Source organism: Schistocerca nitens, chromosome 11, assembly GCF_023898315.1.
Source record: "Schistocerca nitens isolate TAMUIC-IGC-003100 chromosome 11, iqSchNite1.1, whole genome shotgun sequence".
Taxonomy (NCBI): Eukaryota; Metazoa; Arthropoda; class Insecta; order Orthoptera; family Acrididae; genus Schistocerca; species Schistocerca nitens.
Genome location: NC_064624.1, coordinates 17,794,607 through 17,816,667, shown reverse-complemented (window position 1 = coordinate 17,816,667; position 22,061 = coordinate 17,794,607). Strand labels below are relative to the sequence as shown.

At 44.9% G+C, this 22,061-nt stretch overlaps 1 protein-coding gene across 1 annotated transcript in view; it reads left to right on the top strand.

Moving 5' to 3' along the window:
* Positions 1 to 22,061, top strand: part of LOC126213360 (polyhomeotic-proximal chromatin protein-like) — a 367,100-nt gene that overhangs the window by 298,159 nt on the left and 46,880 nt on the right. The window contains exons 11-13 of the mRNA XM_049941064.1: positions 1,190 to 1,269; positions 13,653 to 13,793; positions 21,502 to 21,626. Of these exons, the coding sequence (XP_049797021.1) occupies positions 1,190 to 1,269; positions 13,653 to 13,793; positions 21,502 to 21,626 (346 nt within the window). The remainder of the gene's footprint in view (positions 1 to 1,189; positions 1,270 to 13,652; positions 13,794 to 21,501; positions 21,627 to 22,061) is intronic.

Below are 22,061 nucleotides of genomic sequence, written 5' to 3'. Positions count from 1 at the left end.
TTTTGAGAGCACAGAGACAGCAAAGGACTTGGAAGAGCAGTTGAACGGAATGGGTAGTGTCTTGAAAGGAGGATATAAGATGAACATCAACAAAAGCAAAACGAGGATAATGGAATGTAGTCGAATTAAATCGGGTGATGCTGAGGCAATTAGATTAGGAAATGAGACACTTAAAGTAGTAAAGGAGTTTTGCTATTTGGGGAGCAAAATAACTGATGATGGTCGAAGTAGAGGGGATATAAAATGTAGACTGGCAATGGCAAGAAAAGCATTTCTGAAGAAGAGAAATTTGTTAACATCGAGTATAGATTTAAGTGTCAGGAAGTCGTTTCTGAAAGTATTTGTATGGGGGGTAGCCATGTATGGAACTGAAACATGGAAGATAAATAGTTCGGTCAAGAAGAGAATAGAAGCTTTCGAAAAGTGGTGCTACAGAAGAATGCTGAAGATTAGATGGGTAGATCACATAACTAATGAGGAGGTACTGAATAGGATTGGGCAGAAGAGGAGTTTGTGGAACAACTTGACCAGAAGAAGGGATCGGTTGGTAGGACATGTTCTGAGGCATCGAGGGATCACCAGTTTAGTGTTGGAGGGCAGCGTGGAGGGTAAAAATAGTAGAGGGAGACCAAGAGATGAATACACTAAGCAGATTCAGAAGGATGTAGGTTGCAGTAGGTACTGGGAGATGAAGCAGGTTGCACAGGATAGAGTAGCATGGAGAGCTGCATCAAACCAGTCTCAGGACTGAAGACCACAACAACAACATACACTTTTGACACAGTTGCGTAACACTTTTGGCGCAGGTGGGTAACGCTTTCGACACGGTCGCATAACGATTTTGATGCTGTTGTGTAACACGTTTGTTGTTAACGTGTAACAATTTTGAGATGGGCACAGTACTTTCTGATGCGGGTATGAAACATATTTTGAACTAGACACCTGGCACTTTACAGTCCGGACCTGTAATGTGTGACTATGTGGACTGGTGCGCACAGTTCCATTACAATGAGGATAATGCGTGTTATAATTTACACGTAGCACACAGATGGTCAGACACTACCACACACTTTGTAAGAGACTCCCGCTGTGTCAGTACGACACAAAGTACGTATTACCGACTACCAAATGCTCTTATGTCGTATTTAGTGTGGAAAGTGAACAAATGGCGGCATTTCCCTGTCCGCAGAGCTGGCGCAGGCGAGTGTGCAGAGCGTGACGCAGGTGGCGGCCGCCCCCGTCCAGGGGAAGCCGGGGGGCGGCGGCGCTGCCGGCGGTGCGGTGGTGGGCGGCGGGCGGCAGGTGGCGGCCGGCGTGGGGCCCGCCGCGGGTGGCGCCCAGGTGGTCGAGGTGGCCGGTATCCAGCCGAAGACAGTGAGTACCGCGAGGCCCCTCTCTTTGGACGTAGCGAGGCGGGTGAGTGCTGTCCGCCGCGTGCGGTGTCTTCGCCTCCCTCCCCCGTCCTGCCCGAGTTCCCTCTCTGCCTTCCGTCTGCCGTCCTGTCGCTTGTTAAAATGGTCACTGTGAAAAGTCGTTATTTGGAGCGTACGAAGCAGTATGCAGATTTAGACGTGGGAAGTTTGTGTGCGGCCTCTCGAATCCCTGCACCATTTCCGTGTCATTGTATTTTGGTGCGAACCCTGTATCACGTATCAGCTGATAAGAATTATGTTTCTGATGGATTTACATTCTGCAAAAAGCTCTTGATATTGCTTTGGAGAGAGGCACAACAGAAAGCCTGTAAAAAAATGTGAGCTTTCAGCCAAAAGGTTTTCTTCTAAACTAGACAAAAAACACACACACAGTGAGACAGAGAGAGAGAGAGAGAGAGAGAGAGAGAGAGAGAGAGAGAGAGAGAGAGAGAGAGAGATATTAGCACAAGCACAGCTCACATACGCATCACCACTGTCTCTGGCCACTAAGGCCAGTCTTGGTGGCCACAGACAGTGGTGATGCATATGTGAGCTGTGCAAAATAGAGGGAAACATTCCACGTGGGAAAAATATATCTAAAAACAAAGATGATCTAACTTACCAAATCGAAGCATTGGTATGTTGATAGACACACAAACACACACACTGAATTCAATCTCCATATCCACCCATTCCACATCAAACTGTCCCTTCCCTACAGCCTAGGTCTTCGTGGCAAACGAATCTGCTCCAGTCCTGAATCCCTGAACCATTACACCAGCAACCTGAAAACAGCTTTCGCATCCCGCAACTACCCTCCCGACCTGGTACAGAAGCAAATAACCAGAGCCACTTCCTCATCCCCTCAAACCCAGAACCTACCACAGAAGAATCCCAAAAGTGCCCCACTTTCCGGGACTGGATCATACTCTGAATGTGGCTCTCCAGCAGGGATACGACTTCCTCGAATCCTGCCCTGAAATGAGATCCATCCTTCACGAAATCCTCCCCACTCCACCAAGAGTGTCTTTCCGCCGTCCACCTAACCTTCGTAACCTCTCGCTTCATCCCTATGAAATCCCCAAACCACCTTCCCTACCCTCTGGCTCCTACCCTTGTAACCGCCCCCGGTGTAAAACCTGTCCCGTGCACCCTCCCACCACCACCTACTCCATTCCTGTAACCCGGAAGGTGTACACGATCAAAGGCAGAGCCACGTGTGAGAGCACCCACGTGATTTACCAACTGACCTGCCTACACTGTGATGCGTTCTATGTGGGAATGACCAGCAACAAACTGTCCATTCGCATGAATGGACACAGGCAGACAGTGTTTGTTGGTAATGAGGATCACCCTGTGGCTAAACATGCCTTGGTGCACGGCCAGCACATCTTGGCGCAGTGTTACACCGTCCGGGTTATCTGGATACTTCCCACTAACACCAACCTATCCGAGCTCCGGAGATGGGAACTTGCTCTTCAATATATCCTCTCTTCTCGTTATCCACCAGGCCTCAATCTCCGCTAATTTCAAGTTGCCGCCACTCATACCTCACCTGTCATTCAACAACATCTTTGCCTCTGCACTTCTGCCTCGACTGACATCTCTGCCCAAACTCTTTGTCTTTAAATATGTCTGCTTGTGAGATGTCTGCTTGTGTCTGTATATGTGTGGATGGATATGTGTGTGTGTGCGCGTGAGTGTATACCCGTCCTTTTTTCCCCCTAAGGTAAGTCTTTCCGCTCCCGGGATTGGAATGACTCCTTACCTTCTCCCTTAAAACCCACATCCTTTCGTCTTTCCCTCTCCTTCCCTCTTTCCTGATGAGGCAACAGTTTGTAGCAAAAGCTTGAATTTTGTGCGTTTGTTTGTGTTAGTTTGTGTGTCTATCGATCTGCCAGCACTTACGTTTGGTAAGTCACATCATAGAGAAAAACATTCCACGCGGGAAAAATATATTTAAAAACAAAGATGAACCACAACACCCTAATTCAGTAGTTAACCTTTCCTCCAAACCTCTCTCCCAATCCGAAACCTCTGTCCTATCCAAAGGCCTCACCTTCAGCCCCACTCCCATATTCAACCAAACAGCCCTCGTCAAAGATTTACTGTCCTACACTCGTACTCTCTGCTGGAAATATCACTTTGCCACGAAGAAAAATGATCCTAATCCTACTCCTAATGATCCAACTCCCCAAGACGCCATCCAAATTGAACCCTGCCTGGAACAGTTCCGTCCTCCGTCGCAGCGGGACCCACCTCCTCTTCCTCAAAATCACCCTCTCCAAACCTTCCAGGAATTTCTGACTTCCAGCCTTGCATCTCAATCCTTCTTAAAAAACCTTAATCCTACTCCCAACATCACCACTGCTGAAGCCCAGGCTATCCGTGATCTGAGGGCTGACCGATCCATCGTCATTCTTCCGGCGGACAAGGGTTCCACGACCGTGGTACTTGATCGTCGGGAGTATGTGGCTGAGGGACTGCGTCAGCTTTCAGACAACACCACATACAAAGTTTGCCAAGGTAACCCCATTCCCGATGTCCAGGCAGAGCTTCAAGGAATCCTCAGAACCTTAGGCCCCCTGTAAAACCTTTCACCTGACTCCATCAACCTCCTGACCCCACCGACACCCCGCACCCCTACCTTCTACCTTCTTCCTAAAATTCACAAACCCAATCATCCCAGCCGCCCCATTGTAGCTGGTTACCAAGCCCCGACAGAACGTATCTCTGCCTACGTAGATCAACACCTTCAACCCATTACATGCAGTCTCCCATCCTTCATCAAAGACACCAACCTCTTTCTCGAACGCCTGGAATCCTTACCCAATGTGTTACCCCTGGAAACCATCCTTGTAACCATTGATGCCACTTCCTTATACACAAATATTCTGCATGTCCAGGGCCTCGCTGCGATGGGGCACTTCCTTTCACGCCGATCACCTGCCACCCTACCTAAAACCTCTTTCCTCATCACCTTAGCCATCTTCATCCTGACCCACAACTTCTTCACTTTTGAAGGCCAGACATACCAACAATTAAAGGGAACAGCCCCACCAGGATGGCCCCCTCGTACGCCAACCTATTCATGGGTCGCTTAGAGGAAGCCTTCTTGGTTACCCAGGCCTGCCAACCCAAAGTTTGGTACAGATTTATTGATGACGTCTTCATGATCTGGACTCACAGTGAAGAAGAACTCCAGAATTTCCTCTCCAACCTCAACTCCTTTGGTTCCATCAGATTCACCTGGTCCTACTCCAAATCCCACGCCACTTTCCTTGACGTTGACCTCCACCTGTCCAATGGCCAGCTTCATACGTCCGTCCACATCAAACCCACCAACAAGCAACAGTACCTCCATTATGACAGCTGCCACCCATTCCACATCAAACGGTCCCTTCCCTACAGCCTAGGTCTTCGTGGCAAACGAATCTACTCCAGTCCGGAATCCCTGAACCGTTACACCAACAACCTGACAACAGTTTTCGCATCCCGCAACTACCCTCCCGACCTGGTACAGAAGCAAATAACCAGAGCCACTTCCTCATCCCCTCAAACCCAGAATCCCCCACAGAAGAACCACAAAAGTGCCTCACTTGTGACAGGATACTTTCCGGGACTGGACCAGACTCTTAATGTGGCTCTCCAGCAGGGATACGACTTCCTCAAATCCTGCCCTGAAATGAGATCCATCCTTCACGAAATCCTCCCCACTCCACCAAGAGTGTCTTTCCGCTGTCCACCCAACCTTCGTAACCTGTTAGTTCATCCCTATGAAATCCCCAAACCACCTTCCCTACCCTCTGGCTCCTACCCTTGTAACCACCCCGGTGTAAAACCTGTCCCGTGCACCCTCCCACCACCACCTACTCCAGTCCTGTAACCCAGAAGGTGTACACGATCAAAGGCAGAGCCACATGTGAAAGCACCCACGTGATTTACCAACTGACCTGCCTACACTGTGATGCATTCTATGTGGGAATGACCAGCAACAAACTGTCCATTCGCATGAATGGACATAGGTAGACAGTGTTTGTTGGTAATGAGAATCACCCTGTGGCTAAACATGCGTCGGTGCACGGCCAGCACATCTCGGCACAGTGTTACACCGTCCGGGTTATCTGGATACTTCCCACTAACACCAACCTGTCAGAACTCCGGAGATGGGAACTTGCTCTTCAATATATCCTCTCTTCCCGTTATCCGCCAGGCCTCAATCTCCACTAATTTCAATTTGCCGCCGCTCATACCTCACCTGTCTTTCAACATCTTTGCCTTTGTACTTCCGCCTCGACTGACATCTCTGCCCAAACTCTTTGCCTTTACAAATGTCTGCTTGTGTCTGTGTATATGTGGATGGATATGTGTGTGTGTGCGAGTGTATACCTGTCCTTTTTTCCCCCTAAGGTAAGTCTTTCCGCTCCCGGGATTGGAATGACTCCTTACCCTCTCCTTTAAAACCCACATCCTTTCGTCTTTCCCTTTCCTTCCCACTTTCCTGATGAAGCAACCGTGGGTTGCGAAAGCTTGAATTCTGTGTGCGTGTTTGTGTTTGTTTGAGTGTCTATCAACACACCAATGCTTCCGTTTGGTGCGTGTGTTTTGTCTACTTTAGGAGAAGACCTTTTGGCTGAAAGCTCACATTTTTAACAGGCTTTCTATTATGTCAGCCTGTTACTCAACAACTCTATATGGTGAGTAGTAATCCATCATATTCATAGTGCTGTCATTATTTGATCCTGGATTTTCGATTGTTTGATATCGCTTCAGATAGGCTTCTAAAGAGTGCACAACAAGTTTGCTTTCCCATCATTCTGCAGTCTGAGTTTGTAGTCGATTTTTAAGTATGTTGCCTTCAATGGGTTGTTAAACCATTCAGAGAGTAAGCACCTTACCTTCTTTGGTCACAGAGCAAGATGTCTTCTTTGTTTCATTTATTTTCTGATGTCTCTTCTACGATTCGGTCTGTAGGACAAAAATTTCATTTTTCCTTTTTCCTCCTGTCATTCAGCTCAGGCATGAGAACCATATTTCTTTGTTTTCCATCATTGTGCACTGTATTTCAAAGATATTCAGTTGTATCCACACATTGCCAAGTCTAAATGTATCCAGTCTGCTGCGCTGCAGGCTTTCACAGTTCTTAGGTGTCTCGTGTGTGACTCCTGTACCTCACTTGAGTGTTTAGTATTTGTTAGCCACATGTCTGGCCTGTGCAGCAGAAATGACACTGCAGTCAATTTAGAAAATGTAAGTGTCGATTGTTTTCCCACTTTTCTCGTGTAAGATTCTTCAGACGATTTTCTCATATGGTCTTGGTCTTACCCAGTTTCCGATCTATATTTTGATCAGTGTTGTGAGTCTGTTGCAGTAGTGATATTGTAAGTTAGATGCTGATTCAATAGGTCTATTGCCTATAGATATTTTTATTTCAATTGGATTCTTGCATCCAGACACCATGATCTTAGTTCTTTGTGCAGAGATTTTCACATTATCCCCATTCTTCGACTGATTTTATTTTCCAGTCTTGCCCTGAGCTGTCATTCCCCAGTTCTGTCATCTGCATAAATACTCAAAAATGTAGTGGTTAAGCTACAGATGTGAATACTCTGTGACTGATACAGATTACTTCACATAGTAAGTTTTCTGTTCTCAGTACTGTTTGTGTGCTGTGGTTTAAGCTTTTTATGACATCTGCAAGATGTACAGGATATCTGTGTTCACTCATATCATCCCCTAGGATGGACCTTTTGACGTCTATCACGACTGACCCTTAGCAAATGCAGCGTTTTTAGTAAAGCAACAAAGTGTCTGATATGGAATGTAATATTTCATTGGGTTTTCATATAGCTTATATTTAGTACTTATAAGCTGAGTAGTTTGTTGCCATATTTCTGTCACATTTTTAAAAAAATGTAGCTGTGATCAGAGCTTTTCTCCATCACCCTTTCCCTCCTCATGTCACTGTGTCTTGTTGGATGTTTTCGTGGGCAGTGGTGCAGTTGTTACATGATGTAAATATAAGACAAGTCACATTGCAGACGGGGATGTGACTTGGTGTGAGGATTGCTTTCCTCACAAAGGAAAGACGATGCCCACTAGGTAAATGAGTGAACAACAAGGAACAGATTGGGCTTTCTAATTCATTTTCTTCTTTGGAAATACCTGTAATGTTGAACTTGTTCATTTGAGGGAGTACCCTGCCTAATATTTCCTGTGTACAGTAAGTAATTTCATTTATCCATTCCATTGTTTGTATTTTTGATTATCATATAAATATCTTACTTCACTAGATATGACGGATTTAGCTGCTTGTGGATTATGATGTCAACAAGTGTCACATATCACACAAATAACTTATGAAATGATTGAAGTGATGACACATGATATTACTGTATGAATCCTTGTGTGTAATGAGTTTGAAATTAACCAGATAAAATACAAAATGCTGCTAAGTGAAGACTGTGAAATGACTTGTGGGGGAAGAGCATATTATTAATCATGGGACTAGACAATGTTTTATTTTTTTTTTTTATTTGTAATTTTTCACACTATTATGTTTAGCCACATTTAATGTTGAACAATGGGCAGTCCGGGTTGGAATATCAACAATATCATGAAAATTATAGATTGCTACTGACGGTAAAGATGAGACACTGAACTGACAGGCATGACGAAAAGATTGTTACACGTGACCTTTCACCTAAAGCTTTTGACATGTTTCTTTTTACTTTTCCTATTTTGGTGATAGGTGTTGGTCGGTAAAACAATTTGTTAGCCAATCTGTAGAATTTTTGTAGGTTAATTCTTCAAATAACTTGCAATATACTTATCAGTTGCCGTATTTCTTGTGCTGAAGGGATCCTGCTGTTGCCCATTTAACTGTATATTAGCTCTTATCACTGGACTAGTTCTCCTTTTGCGTTGGAAATTGCTCAAAGAGATTTCTGTTGTTCGATGTATCCACTGGAATAACACACCGAGATAGTTGGAACTGGATATAACAGTACACAATTCTGGACGATGATGACAGATCGATTACATATGCAAGTATTCCAGTCAGACGAGAGTCTATCGAGACAGTAACGATTGGTACAAATATATTTGAACATCGTTTGCTCTCTGACTGTCTTTGACGTCACATCTCCCTGCCCTGCAGAGCAGTTGACTCCACCCGGGAGGTAGAAGACATTTCGCTACCCGCCTTACCGACACCGCAGGATCGGCACCGCTCTCATGTGCACGGACTTTATAACAGTCTGTGAAATTGGGGTGCTTCCCACATACTACCTACCTTAATTCACGAACATCTTTCATTGGACGATGGAGAGCAGGGAAGTGGGAGATCTTATTCCCAGAATAACATGCCGTTCTCACTTTCTTCAGAAAGGCAAACACACACACATTTACACAAGCGAGCACACCTCACGCATACACGGCCACTAGGTCCGGCCAGAAAGTGAGCAGAAATAGTGACCGTGTGTGCGTGAGCTGTGCTCACTTGTACGAATGTGTGTATTTTTTCCTTTCTGACGAAGGCTGGGACTGAAAGTTCACATGTAACAAGTTTTTTTCATGATATTGTTCATTAATGTTTTTCAATTCAGTTCAGCAGTGACTCTCCTGTCCTATTTTTCACGTATGTTGTGTGTGGGCAACAGTAAAGAGTTAATTTGTGAGCAGACAATAGCATTAACTCAAAATGCGACTTATACTGGGAGATGGCCAATAGGACTCCCCCATTCGCAAGCCGTGCAAATAGAGTTCGCCACACGTGTATGCGATACGCCGACGGTGCTGTTGTGAGGTTGATTTTTTTTACGAGTCGCCGGTGACCTCAGTCGTAACATTTTCAACTTTTGAAGACGAGCTGTGATTGGTGCGGACGTAGGTCGAGCACCTCAGTGGTTTACTAGGCTGCCTGACACAAAAAGTGAACCGTCCAGAATGAAATGAAATGGAAAGAAACTTGACGGCACGAAAGAGGGTACGCGGTGTTACTTCGCTATTACAAAACTGAGTCAAATTTACAAAGAGCTCGGCAGTACGAACCCACACGTGACTGTGGTGCCGCATCTCCTCCGGTCCGGACGCGAGCGTCGATTCGGTAGGGAAGGGCGTCGTGAAGCTGCCGTATTTTCTCCGGAGGACGACCGGCACACAACTGCCGTAACCGGTCCTCGATACTGTCGACAGCTGACCCGGGACAGAGTCGATCTCTGAGCTGGTCCCTCACGTTCCTCTGGGGCCACGCGTGGGGATCTTTCGGGCCACAGAAGGACCTCAAACTTGCACACTTCCTAGAGACACGTGCCACATCTGTGCGAGTGTCATCCTGTCGAAAAATGTCCTGTCGGTACTGTCGCACGAGAAGTAAAGCGTGAGGATACGGGACGTCCGAAACGTGCTGTCGGAGTTCCCTCGGTCGCTAGTAGCTGTGACTCAAAGTGGCACCCGACTACTTCCCACACTACGACGCAGGAAGCGATGTCGGTGTGCGTCTCGTAAAAGAAGAATGGGACCTGTCCCCAGTTCGCCGACGTACCTGCCGACAACAGTCGTCGTCTGGAACAGTACAGAACCGCGCAGTGCAATGCCACTCGTCGGCAGTCCGTGCCTCCCGGTCGTGGCACCGCTCGGAATTTGACCGCTCGTGTCGTGGCGTTAACGGTAGCTCGTGTGCGGGTCAGTAATTCCCGACTCCGGCCGTCGCTAGTCTCTGACCGACGACGTGGGACGGTAAAGAATGCTGGAGGGAGTCCTCTACTCGTTATCAGACTCGGCAGAGTTACACTGTGCTCGGTGACAGTATGGTGAGCTGCCGTCGTGTCAGTCGGAATGGCGAGTGGAGTGTGCCCGCTCTGTCGTCGCCACGTGTCTCGCACTGGGTCACTGTCACATCTGAAGTCTGCCGGATGTATGGAGACCCGCAGTGAGGCCCCCTTTCAAATTCCATCAGGTGCTGGTAAGAGCTGCCTCACAAGTACACGGCACCTCCGGTTCTTCAAAGTGACCACTCGTGTGACACTCTTGACGCCTCTTACACAGAGTATTGCAAATGTAAAGGGTCAGATTGAGACAGGTGATAGTGGGTGCACAACTACTTATGTTGAGATAGGGAACCGACGGTCGTAAATGCATATTTATTGTGTTACGGACGTATATAGTGTGCACCGCGTAACGAGAACGTAGCTCGTGGTAACTGTTCGAAGCAATGACCGCCAGTCTCGTTACACGTATTGCAGCCGTGCGTGCAGTTCTGTTGCACACTGGAGCGGGTGGCAGGTGATAAACGACGTACATCCCTGATAGTCAGGCAGACAGACGTACTCTGCACTGCGTAGCTCACAGCGTGTGTCTTGTGATGAGCACGTGCATTGCTATGGCACATTAAACTGTGATGCACACATACCACTATCCCTGGTCTCAGTTGTCCATTGCATCAGACAGCTCGTGATGTGTCGACGGTGAGGTATATTACTGCGTACGGCACACGACACGTAATGGGACGCGGAATATTACTCGTCCCGAGAGTTGGCAGACGTGCATTTAATGTACGGTGCAGCAGGATGTAGTGCCTGTAAAGCAACACGAATGTGCAGAGAGTGCTTTGCCAATGGGTGTCATCCTAATCGGAAGAGGTTTGTCTCCACAGACACCGACTTACAATAACCGGGCTCATTCACGCTACAGATTGCCACCCGAGATTCCCGTCAGAGACGTGTCCGAACACCAGACTTTCAGGTGGTGGTGTCGGATCGTGTGGCTGACCCATCAACTTGCCCTCGAAATACACATTTAGTAGAATTCAGTGCTGACAGTACTGGTGGAACAGCTATTATACCCCAGCCAAAAAGAACACGTGCGAACACTGGTATCCAAGGATTTTGAGCCCTATATTCACTTCTGTCAATAACCCGCCAGGTAAGCCGAGAGCACTAACGCGCTGCTTCCTGGACTCCAGTAGGCGCGCCGGTCCCGGACCGAATCTGCCCGGCGAATTAACAATGTGGACCGGTGTGCTGGCCAGCCTGGATGTGGTTTTTAGGCAGTTTTACACATCCTACTAGGTGAATACTGAGCTAGTCCCCACATCCCACATCACTTAAGACTCGCAGACATTTGAAACACGTTCGCACTATTTCAGGGTTTACGCTATACGCAGACAGCTGGGGTACGCCGATTCCGTCCCGGGGGGTTATGGGCTGGTGGCAGAAAGGGCATCCGGCCACCCCTTTCCATTAACCGTGCCAAATCCGATCCTAACAATGTCGACCCTGCAAAACCTACGGGACAAGGCATAAGTAAAAGAACAATTCACTTCTGTCAGTCGATTATCCACTGCATGCTGTAGCGCAGAACTTCGTACAGATTGTATTGTTCACACGTGAGGCCTCATTCGCCCATAATAGTGTTTTTGGCAGACACATCTGGAGTGAGGACCATCCACACGTCATCCACAACGGTTGTCACCAGCGATGATTCTCTGTAAAGGAAGAGGCGGGCATTCTCCGAGACCACCTAACGGGACCTTATTTGCTGCTTCCCCATTTGACAGATCCACATTACGCGGTTTTACTGCAAGATGTGCTTCCACAGTTCTCTGTGACTGTACGTTTGTTGTCTACGACAGGATACGGTTTCAGCTCGAAGGTGTACGAGCCCACTTTGATGTTAATATCTGCGAGCACTTGAACAACACGTACCCTCACCATCACACTGGAAGAGGAGGTCCTGTTCCCTAGTCAGCGTGATCACCGGATCCCACACTTCTGGACTTTTTCCTGTGGGTTACGTCAGAACGTCGGTGTGTGAAACCTCTGTAGAAATGGATGGAGTCTTGCTAGCTAGGGTCCGAGCTGCCTGTCTTTCAGTACAACAGACCCTACGGATCTTTTAGAGCAAGTGCAGCAGAACTCCAGGCACCTTTGCCACGTGTTCGCCGAGAGGGCGGTCGTCACTTTGAACATTTACTATGAGCTACATTGTTGTTATGTGTATGTCTGTAACAGAGTAAATATGGATTTCCAACCATTGGCTCCGTGTCTCAATGTAATTTGTTGTGGATCCACTGTCACCTGTTGCCGTACGATGCAAAAGGCTCGAAACACCCTGTATACACTACCTGACGTGGTAATAACGCCATACGCAACACCACTAGTCCTCTCTGGAGGCTGCTCTCACTGTCACAGAGGACTGCAACTCCGATCGTTTACTACCTGCCGATGCTGGGCTCTCGTACAGAGTTACAGCGACATTGGGCCGTCATTTCTTTCATTCTTTTGTCAGGCAGTGTATACTGTGTGAACCAGGTTGGCATGGGAACGGAAGGGCTAGAAGTGTACAAAAATGAAAATAGATTGAAATTAAAATGGAATAGAATGTGCAAAATTTTTGAGGTTTTCACGACCACTCGTTTGCATATTGCCGGATGGCTTTTGTGTCGAGATCTTTGGCTGACGTTTGTTTGATAGTTTTACTGATGTTTTGCCAGCAGGAGTGGCTGGCATTGTCAAATAGAATCTGAAGCTTTGGTGGTGGGGGTAACCCTTTGACAGTGTCCACAACTTGCTCTTGCGAAACATCATAAAAAATCGTTAAATGAGTGTAGGCTGAAGATCTCGACACGAAAGCCAACAGGCGACGTGTAAATGGAACATGGTTGATAAATATATCAAAAGATTGTGTTTGATTTTGGTATCACAAATATGACCTCAGATTATAACAAGGTAAAGTATCTTGTATGTCACTGATGGATTTGCGTTGATATAATTAAATTAATGTTAACTGAAACATCTTTTGGCTCGTGCCAGGCCTCGGGTTTTAGTTCACAGAAGTTGTCTGCCGCACGACCTTTTCGCCCACTGTAAGTAATCACCAGTTCTGAGGTACAGTTCCTAAGCAAGAAGCCAAATGCCAAAATTTGAATCACAGAAACAAAGCTGATAAAATAAATAGAATCAAAATTTTTGTATGAAGAGAGAGGAACAGGTTCTAGCAGTTTTATGTTGTAGCCAAAAGTGATTTGTCACGTTACATGAGAACCAACTTTTACTAAGCCAAAATTTAGGTTGTTACGAATACGGAACCTCCTTGCTGGTGCGATACTCCAGTCAGAGTGCTCGGACTCTATCTGACGTTCATAAAAGGAGTGGAGAATTCAGTAGAACTGTGCGACACTGCGGTCCCCCGATTCACCGGGAGACGTAGCACAGTGTGACCGGACGTGACGTGTCGCAGGTGCGGCCGCTGTCCAACATCCTGCCCTCGACCGCAACCACGACGACAAACCGGCCGGCGTCGTCCGTGTCAACGCAGACGGGTGGCAGTGTGACGGCGTCCCAGATGAGCCAGGCGCAGGTGCAGACGCAGAAGGTGCAGGTTCGTAATTAAAAAAAGTTTTGGAAAGAGGGAGAGTTGCAAAAATAAGTCCACAGTACCCCAGAAAGCTGTCAGAAGAGATGAAAAAACTTGCCGCCTGGGCCCCATCCTTTTTGTGCATTTATTTATAACATATTGAGACAGGGTTGGTGTCCAGTAATTAGCTTGTCCAGATGAAGTATCACTGCTGCCAACAGAGACATGACAGAGTCACACTCCATTTGCTACCATTCTACTCCCATAGATAATTAATTTTTTCTTGTCATTTGAATACCTTCAATTGCAATGTAAAGCATACATCGTGTACACAAAGTTGTCAAATTATTATTTGTGCAGTATTTTATGTAACCTTGCTATTGACATTATATGTTACAATGTGCTGCTTCTAATTGTGTATTTAGTTTTGCCTAAAATCTAGTTAGTTGACCTTCCCTCTACAATGTACCCCCTCTACAATGTACGAGTCAGAATGATCCGAGAGCGACAATTGTACACGTGCATTAGATGCAGGTGGTGGGGGAGAAGCATATAGCTAAAAAAAATTATACTTCGTTCTTTCATAAAAGTTGACATTTTGCACATAAAAATAGAGTTAGGTCATAAAGACCCAACCTTGTAGAGCGTGACCTGGCATTTCATTTTGTTGACTGAAAGTTAAGAGAAATTGAAAATTGAAGTTGTTCCTGTAGGATGTAACCATAAAAGGGGCTGAGAGATATAACATTTTACTCACAAATAGGCCTAGCTCATTCGATAACCCTAGTTTCACCCTTTCCAGTAACCAGTTTATTTTCTGTGAAGAAACAGTAACTAAGAAAATATTTGTAATTAAAATTTGGAGCTGCCCAAAAATACTTTTGTTATTTAAACTTATTTATTTTGCAGAGTTGATATTATGCAGGGTGTCAATAATTAAAATTCCAGGTTTCAAAATGCTGTCAAATGAAAACCACTGCTCAAGACCACGTCAAATTATTGATGCGGGGGGAAGTGTCGTGGAACAGAAAAAAAATTTAACAAAAATTTTACCAGTAGATGGTGCGTGCCTTCAGTTCAGCTACATTTCTAATTGGAGCATTGAACACAATGTCATTCAGATAATCCCACAGCGAGAAGTCACGCAGATTGAGATCGGGTGATCTAGACAGCCAGGCTGTGGAGAAATGAAGGCCAATAATCCTAGCACGTCTCAAATACCTCTGCAGCAACCACTCTGCTGGCTGTGCAGTATGTGCAGGAGCAGAGTCTTCATAAAAATGACCCTACACGGTACAGGTAACATTACCCCAGGACTCAGCTCCTCGGAAAAATGTGGCCCTACAATGATTGACTCATTGTAGGGCCACACTGCACCACACAGTAACCTTTGCAGAATGAAGTGGTACTGGTTAATGGACTTTTCATTGCCGATATTCTGCAATTCTGTGTATTGACATGTCCTTGCAGAAGGAAATGGGTTTTGTCTGTCCTGTCCACAGAATGTCCCACGACCATTCATTGTCAACTTCCATGCGTGCAAGGAATTCCAGAGTGAATGTTCATGTTCCTGAATATGTTCTTTTTTATGTATAGCAGTGGAGGATGTTCCTTAGGATTTTACACGCCATAACAAGTTTGTTTGGGTGGCCATCCTCCGCAGCAAGCATATAAGTACTTATTTTGCAAATCAAACTGCTTTTCTGGATATAACAACCAAAAAGAAAACAATAAGCATATGTTTGAAATTTACCGTAAACCCACAGCAACGGATATTATCATTCCCCAATCCTCGAACCACCTACATGCACAAAAGCAAGCAGCACTTCAACACATGCTCCATAGACTTAACACAGTACCACTCACCAAAGAAAGCTACCAAAAAGAACTGGACATAATAATGCAGATAACACAAAATAATGGTTACAATAATAACACAGTCACAAAGCTAAACAACAAAATTAAAAGTAAAATAAAAGCAGAAAGATCCAAACCACAGATAACAACACAACAGAACCAAACACAAACACGCAGTTCCATAACAACTACACAGAATAACCAGAAAAAAATGAAAGAAAACACAAGAGGGTACACAATGACATACAAACACAAACTCACCCATAAAATCGCCAACATTTTCAAAAGACAGGGAATAAACATAGCATACACAACAGACAATTCTATACAAAATTACACCCCAAAACTGACGAAAACCAGAGACATATACCAGCTACAATGTAACACTTGTGAAGGCACGTACAAAGGGCAAACAGGGAGAACATTTGATGTCGTGTACAAGGAACACATGAGGGCATGGAAATGTGGGACAAACCACTCCACATCTGCAGAACACCTGAGAGAAAATGACCACAAACCAACCACTAGAGAAGATGACATGAGAATAATAAGAATCAACAATAAAAAGCACCTTCTGACCATGCAAGAAAATTACCACATACATAAAACCAAAGCAGAGGGGAAAATCCTGTTGAATGACCAAGTACACATGCCAAACAATTCATTATTTACACTAATAGATAAAATAATAGAATAATGTTCGCAAAAAGGATAAAGATAAAAACAGTGTTCAATGTAATAATAATGGAACCCAACATCTTTACACTCACTCATCCATGACCGCTCCCCAGAATACTGAAACAGAAAGTCAAAACAGTTGTCACCAAAGTTTCAGCCACATGCTAACAGCTAGTACAACTGCCACTGCCGCCCCCCCCCCCAAAATAAAAAAATAAAATGAAATAAATCGGCTCTATCCCCCCCCCTCTCTCTCACTCATATGCACACAGATGTTATAAACAGCATGAATAGAAATTAGTAACGAACATATACTTCGTTAGGTTGGCAACATATAGGTAAACATACCAAAGACGATGAAACACGTAATGGAGTCGCAATATTTATGCTGTGAAAAGAAGTGTGTGACGAAATAGTTGTATCGAGTGAGAGAGTGACAAACATGCTGAACAGTGTGTGGATGGCGAAAACACGAAGAGGTGAATATAGAACAGTGATAAAAGTGGTAGTGCGACCTCCAGACCAGATGTGAGGAAACGCAGTTCAGCAAATCCTAAGTTATTACATTTCTTACAAAAAATCGTGACGTGAACTGTTTGATAATCTATAACTAATAAAACTGTAATCATTACAGATCTGACTGATGATGCCTTAAAACAGTAGTAGGCAAAACACGTATGGATTAAATAAAATAAATAGCAGCAGGAAAAGGCAGTTTGATTTGCAAAACAAGTATTTACACATCATGTTCTCAGGCATGTCCAACATTTAGACAATTTGTCGTGCACTGTATGTTTGCACACCACCGCTCGATCCCTAAAGCAATACTGTGGCCAGATGTTTGACAAACACTGCTCTCCAAAATACCTATCATTTCAAATTTTGTAATTATTTTCTTCAGACCCTTTGCAGACATTGGACCAATGCCTTTTTCATACCTTTGAGTGTCCAGGACTTCTGCAGGTCTGGTGGTGCACGGTTAACTGTCAAAGAGCTTTACCAGCAGTGCACGATCCTTCACGGAGACAGTCGTGGGTGTCGTAGATCAAACTTAGAAAACAGCTTTGTGCCGCACATCTTACTCTGGCTCTTACAGAACCATCTATTCGTCAAATTTTCGTTAATTTCGCCTCCCATTCCCCTCCTCTTCCAACCAATCAGTAATATGCTGTTTAAATTTGGTGTCATTTTGAGCAATCATTCTATTTCTACAGTGTTTCAAAATTGTAACTTTAATTATGAACATCCTGTACTTTTTTTGTCCTAATTTTTATGATTCAGAAAGTGCCTTTGGTTATTCAAATAAGTTACTAATTATCAAAGCATTTGAAATTACAAACCAGAGAATTTTACATGAATATCGGTAATCCACTGTGTAGGTAATGTAGTTCCTGATTCTAAAAATTACCGATATGGCATTGCTTGTAGTAAATTAGTTGTATTTAACCAATCTTAAAGAGTTTTCATATAAAAAAATTAGAAGGCATCACTTTTCAGTGCAACCTTGCTCAATACTGCACCTTATTGCCATATTGCTGCTGAAACTATGCTGAGTGTGGCAACTATGTTGTGCTCACATAATTTCACAGACAAGCAGTGCAGCTCAATTCAATTTGATATTGTGTAGCATAGGTTAATAGTTAAACCCTGTGTTTTCTTGCTAGCACAACTGCTTCTTGAAAAAAACCTTCTCAGTTATTTGATTATTTCTGAGTAGCCATTGTTTCTGAAAATGACTGTACATGGTAAGCATGTTGTTGACCTTTCATTTATAACACTGTGTAATTTGCATAAATCTTTGCATTGGTGGAAATTGTGCATTTGAATATGTCTGTGTATTCTTGTTGTTACTAGCCAATCCTGTAAGTATTTAAAATATAGTGCTATTCTGCTGTGTAAATCTCTGTTTTTGAAAACTAGTTTACAATGAAACAGCAGTAATGTGAGTAAAGGTTACAAATTCAGGGAGTTGCGGAGCAAGGCTGTCATGTAAAATGTTCATAGTGGTCGAAGACCCACAAATTAGAAAATTGATGGACTTTTCGATGTAACGTGAAGGTAATTTCTTTTTTCTTCTGGGAGGTTGGCAATATATATGTATGTGGCTGATTTTAACTTTCCTTAGTAGACTATTCGTACAATTTTTGTAATTTACTACAGAATCATTGCTTTGTGGATGAATTGCACTTTTCAGTACTGGCTGTCAATTACATTGTGATATTTTATTTTGTCACCTAGGTGTCAATTACTCTTCATTTTGTCACCATAACTGTTTCCGGGCTGTCACCCTTTTTCTTCTTTCCCCAGCTGTTTGGATGATGACCTAGCTTAACAGATTTAAAAAAAAAAAATAAATACAGTGATGCTCGCTTCCCAGAGACAAACAATAATTAAAATGACAGTAGTTCCAGGAATAAGCATAGGGGAGCAGATGCAAAAATCCTGCACTACTGTCCTCGCGAGATGACAGCGGGTGTGGTTTGCCGTCACCTCCCAGTGACCTGCTGCAGAGTGTCGAGTGCGTATCTGCGTGGTGTGGACGGTCGTGACGAGTGTCCGTCATTGTAGTGTCAGGTGTATGCCGTCACAGGTCAAGGGTAGCGAGACTGTGAAACCCTGTGCCTGTTCCTCTCAGGTAGCACTGAAGGGGAAGTCTGAGCTCAGTGTCCCCGTCTGTCAGACGGATCACCTCTGAAAGAGAAGGATGCCAACACTGCGTGAGGCACTGTCGAGAAGTTTCGATTAAAAGGCAGGACAGTGGCGCAAAGACTGGTAAGTGGTAACTTTTTGTTACCACCTCTTTTTCCCTTCTCGGCCAAATACCGAGGAGCGAAAATTTATTACCTCTGAGAAACTGGCATTTTGCCTAGTCGAGCACTGATGCACAGGTGTGTGTTAGCGACCTTCGCTATGGAGGCAGGTAGAAACACTACAGCTGTATGGAAATACATGTTTTGTTTTGGACCACACAGGCTATTTTCTTACTACTTTTCTACTCTACTGCAATAAATTCTGAAGTCCTTTACGGCTTCACCTTCAGGCATTAAGGCACATTTACCAAAATAACGTGCACCCGCAGGTGTATCTTGCTGCCGTACCTCGCTTGCCTCTCCCCTACTAATGTCGGACTCTTCTGTTTACTACATTAGAGTATGCTGTGGTGCAGCAACAAGACATACTTATGGGTAAGTGCCTGGAGGTAGAGCCACAGAAAGGTTTAAGAATAGAATGCAACCAAAGTAAATGACGATCAAATACAGGCGGCCGCTGTGGTCGAGTGGTTCTAGGCGCTTCAGTCGGGAACCGCACTGCTGCTGCGGTCCCAGGTTCGAATCCTGCCTCGGGCACGGATGTGTGTGCTGTCCTTAGGTTAGTTAGGTTTAAGTTTTTCTGAGTCTAGGGGACTGATGACCTCAGATGTTAAGTCCCATAGTGCTCAGACCCATTTGAACGATTTTTGATCAAATACAAGTGGAAAATTAGTAAGGAAATACTGAATAGTGGCCAAATCTCACATCTGATTCCGGTGCTACACATTTCTCGAGATGAAATATGACAAATATGGTACCACTAGTGTGTTTTTACAAACACTAGGGCTCGTTTATGACAAATATATTGTGCAGACACTATCTCAGCTGGTGGCCGTGAGCACGAACAGGCGAGAACTGAGCCTGTGGGGGGGCAGGGGAGCAGAGTAGAGGAACGTGCCTCCCCTCACTCTCACAGAGCTGGCTGCCCACCCCCGCGTCCTGCACTCTTGCGAAAGCAGAATGACGTAACTGATCCCTTCCGGTGTCACGACTGCCCGTTTCGAGCCCCAGGGTTAGTCTCTTCACTCGCTTCAAGTAAGAAAAGGAAAAGACGAGCAACACGTGTCGCAGAGCAGACTGTAGTACACGGAGTTTCAGTAGTGGCTGCAGTGCAGTCGTTTGCCGACGGTAGCAGTGACGGTTCAGCTCTGACCTCTACCGGTATGTTACGTAACCGTACATCGGAACTCTTCTCCCGGTAAAATTGCCACGTAAGCAAACACTAATGGTGCTAAATTTCTTGTATTTCACATTGAGTGTGTAGTGTTGCTAACTGGTGTGAGGCTAGGCTGAACACAGGAGTACCCGAAAAATGTGCTAAAAGGAGGCACTTGGAGTTACAGGTGGTGATGTACAAAAAACATCACCAGTAATGATGATTTACATCATTAAGACGAAATGTGTGCAGTGAACATTTCTTAGTGGTTGGAGAGAAAGACGTTAAATATGGTCAATAATTATTGTCCTCAGATGGACACTTCACCATTTTATTCTTTATCCACATGTCTCAATATAGCTTGCACTCACTTCCCTTCCCCTCCTGTGGTCACATCATAGGAGGGCGCGAAAAAGGAGGGATGAAAATGCATAATTAACCTTTTGTGCCACAGATCACTTTCAACTGTTGCTAGTGGTTACAACCTATACAAAAGAGCAAAAACTGTGGTCGTACTGTCCTCGAGAAGGATAAGACTGTGTTTAATGTGGATGCAGCCCCACACTGTCCGTAGAGAAGAGCTGAAACGTCCAAAGGTGCCACCAGTGTCAAAAAATGTCAAAAATGTCTTCATGTTGCTCACTGTCATTTTCGGCTTCAAAATGTTTGGGAGTTGACACCCCACGGAAACGGGCAGTTTCATTGATGCGCTTTATGCCACTCGTCAGAAAACTGCACAATTTTGGTGCCGGACATCACAGTTCTAACCTCCGTCACTGAAAAGGGGTGAAATGTGACCTTTTCAGCATATGACAAGTACTCGGTGACACTGGGCAGAATTGTGATGAAGTGTGATGCCAATGTGTCTTCATTAACCCTCATTACATCCCACACAAACTCCTGAGACGTGCCCCTTTTCTTTTGCACGTATCGACACCACGCTATCTGAAGAGTTGTCGAGTGTGAGAGTGACATCGCAGGGTGCATTTGCACCGTTAGACAAGGAAATTGTACACACCTCGAGTTAATTTTCAAACGTTTTTGTCACGATTGGAGACAATTACACGGCTTTGAAAAAGTGATTATTTAATTCTTTTGCACAGTGTAAGAAAGGAAGAAAAATATCCAGTGTCTCGGTAGCAACGAGATAGCAACAGATAGTTTTATAGGACCACTGTCAATATTAAGAGTCTGCTAGACACAGTCTGTAACCTCACTCTTGTGTCGGCAGATGAAGGGGCGTGCCAAGCCGGGCCTGAGCCGAGTCTCGCCTGCACCTGCAGTCACCCAGAAGGCCGACGCCGCCAACCAGACGAAGCCGCAGGGTGTCGTCCAGTCGGGCATGACGCCGCCGAAGTGAGTCACCGCCGAGGCTTTCCTCTCTCGTCCTCCAACCCCGTCACCGTTCCCCCTCAACACGTTCTGTCGTAAAGAGTAGTGCTGTCGAGCTCCTGGCACGACTGCTTTGAACTGGAGTTCCCTGTCTACCTAAATCTTTCCTGAGCTTTTGGCAGTAGTTGTACATTCTCCTGAGGAACTCCACTTACTGCTGTTTGTTGCTTTTGATGAAAATAGAGATTTTAGAATTAATTATTTTATCCCATTTCCTTTAGTGTGGAGCTCAGATTGATTGTCAGGTTAGAATCTTATCGCTTCAGTGTTTCCTTGCGAGTTTCAGTTCTCTCTTTAGTCTGTGACACTGAAATCTGAATCCTCATATTTTTGACCTCTACTCCAGAATTGTTAGCTTTTCTGTTGTGTACCATTTAACATACCATAGAATTTTGAAGC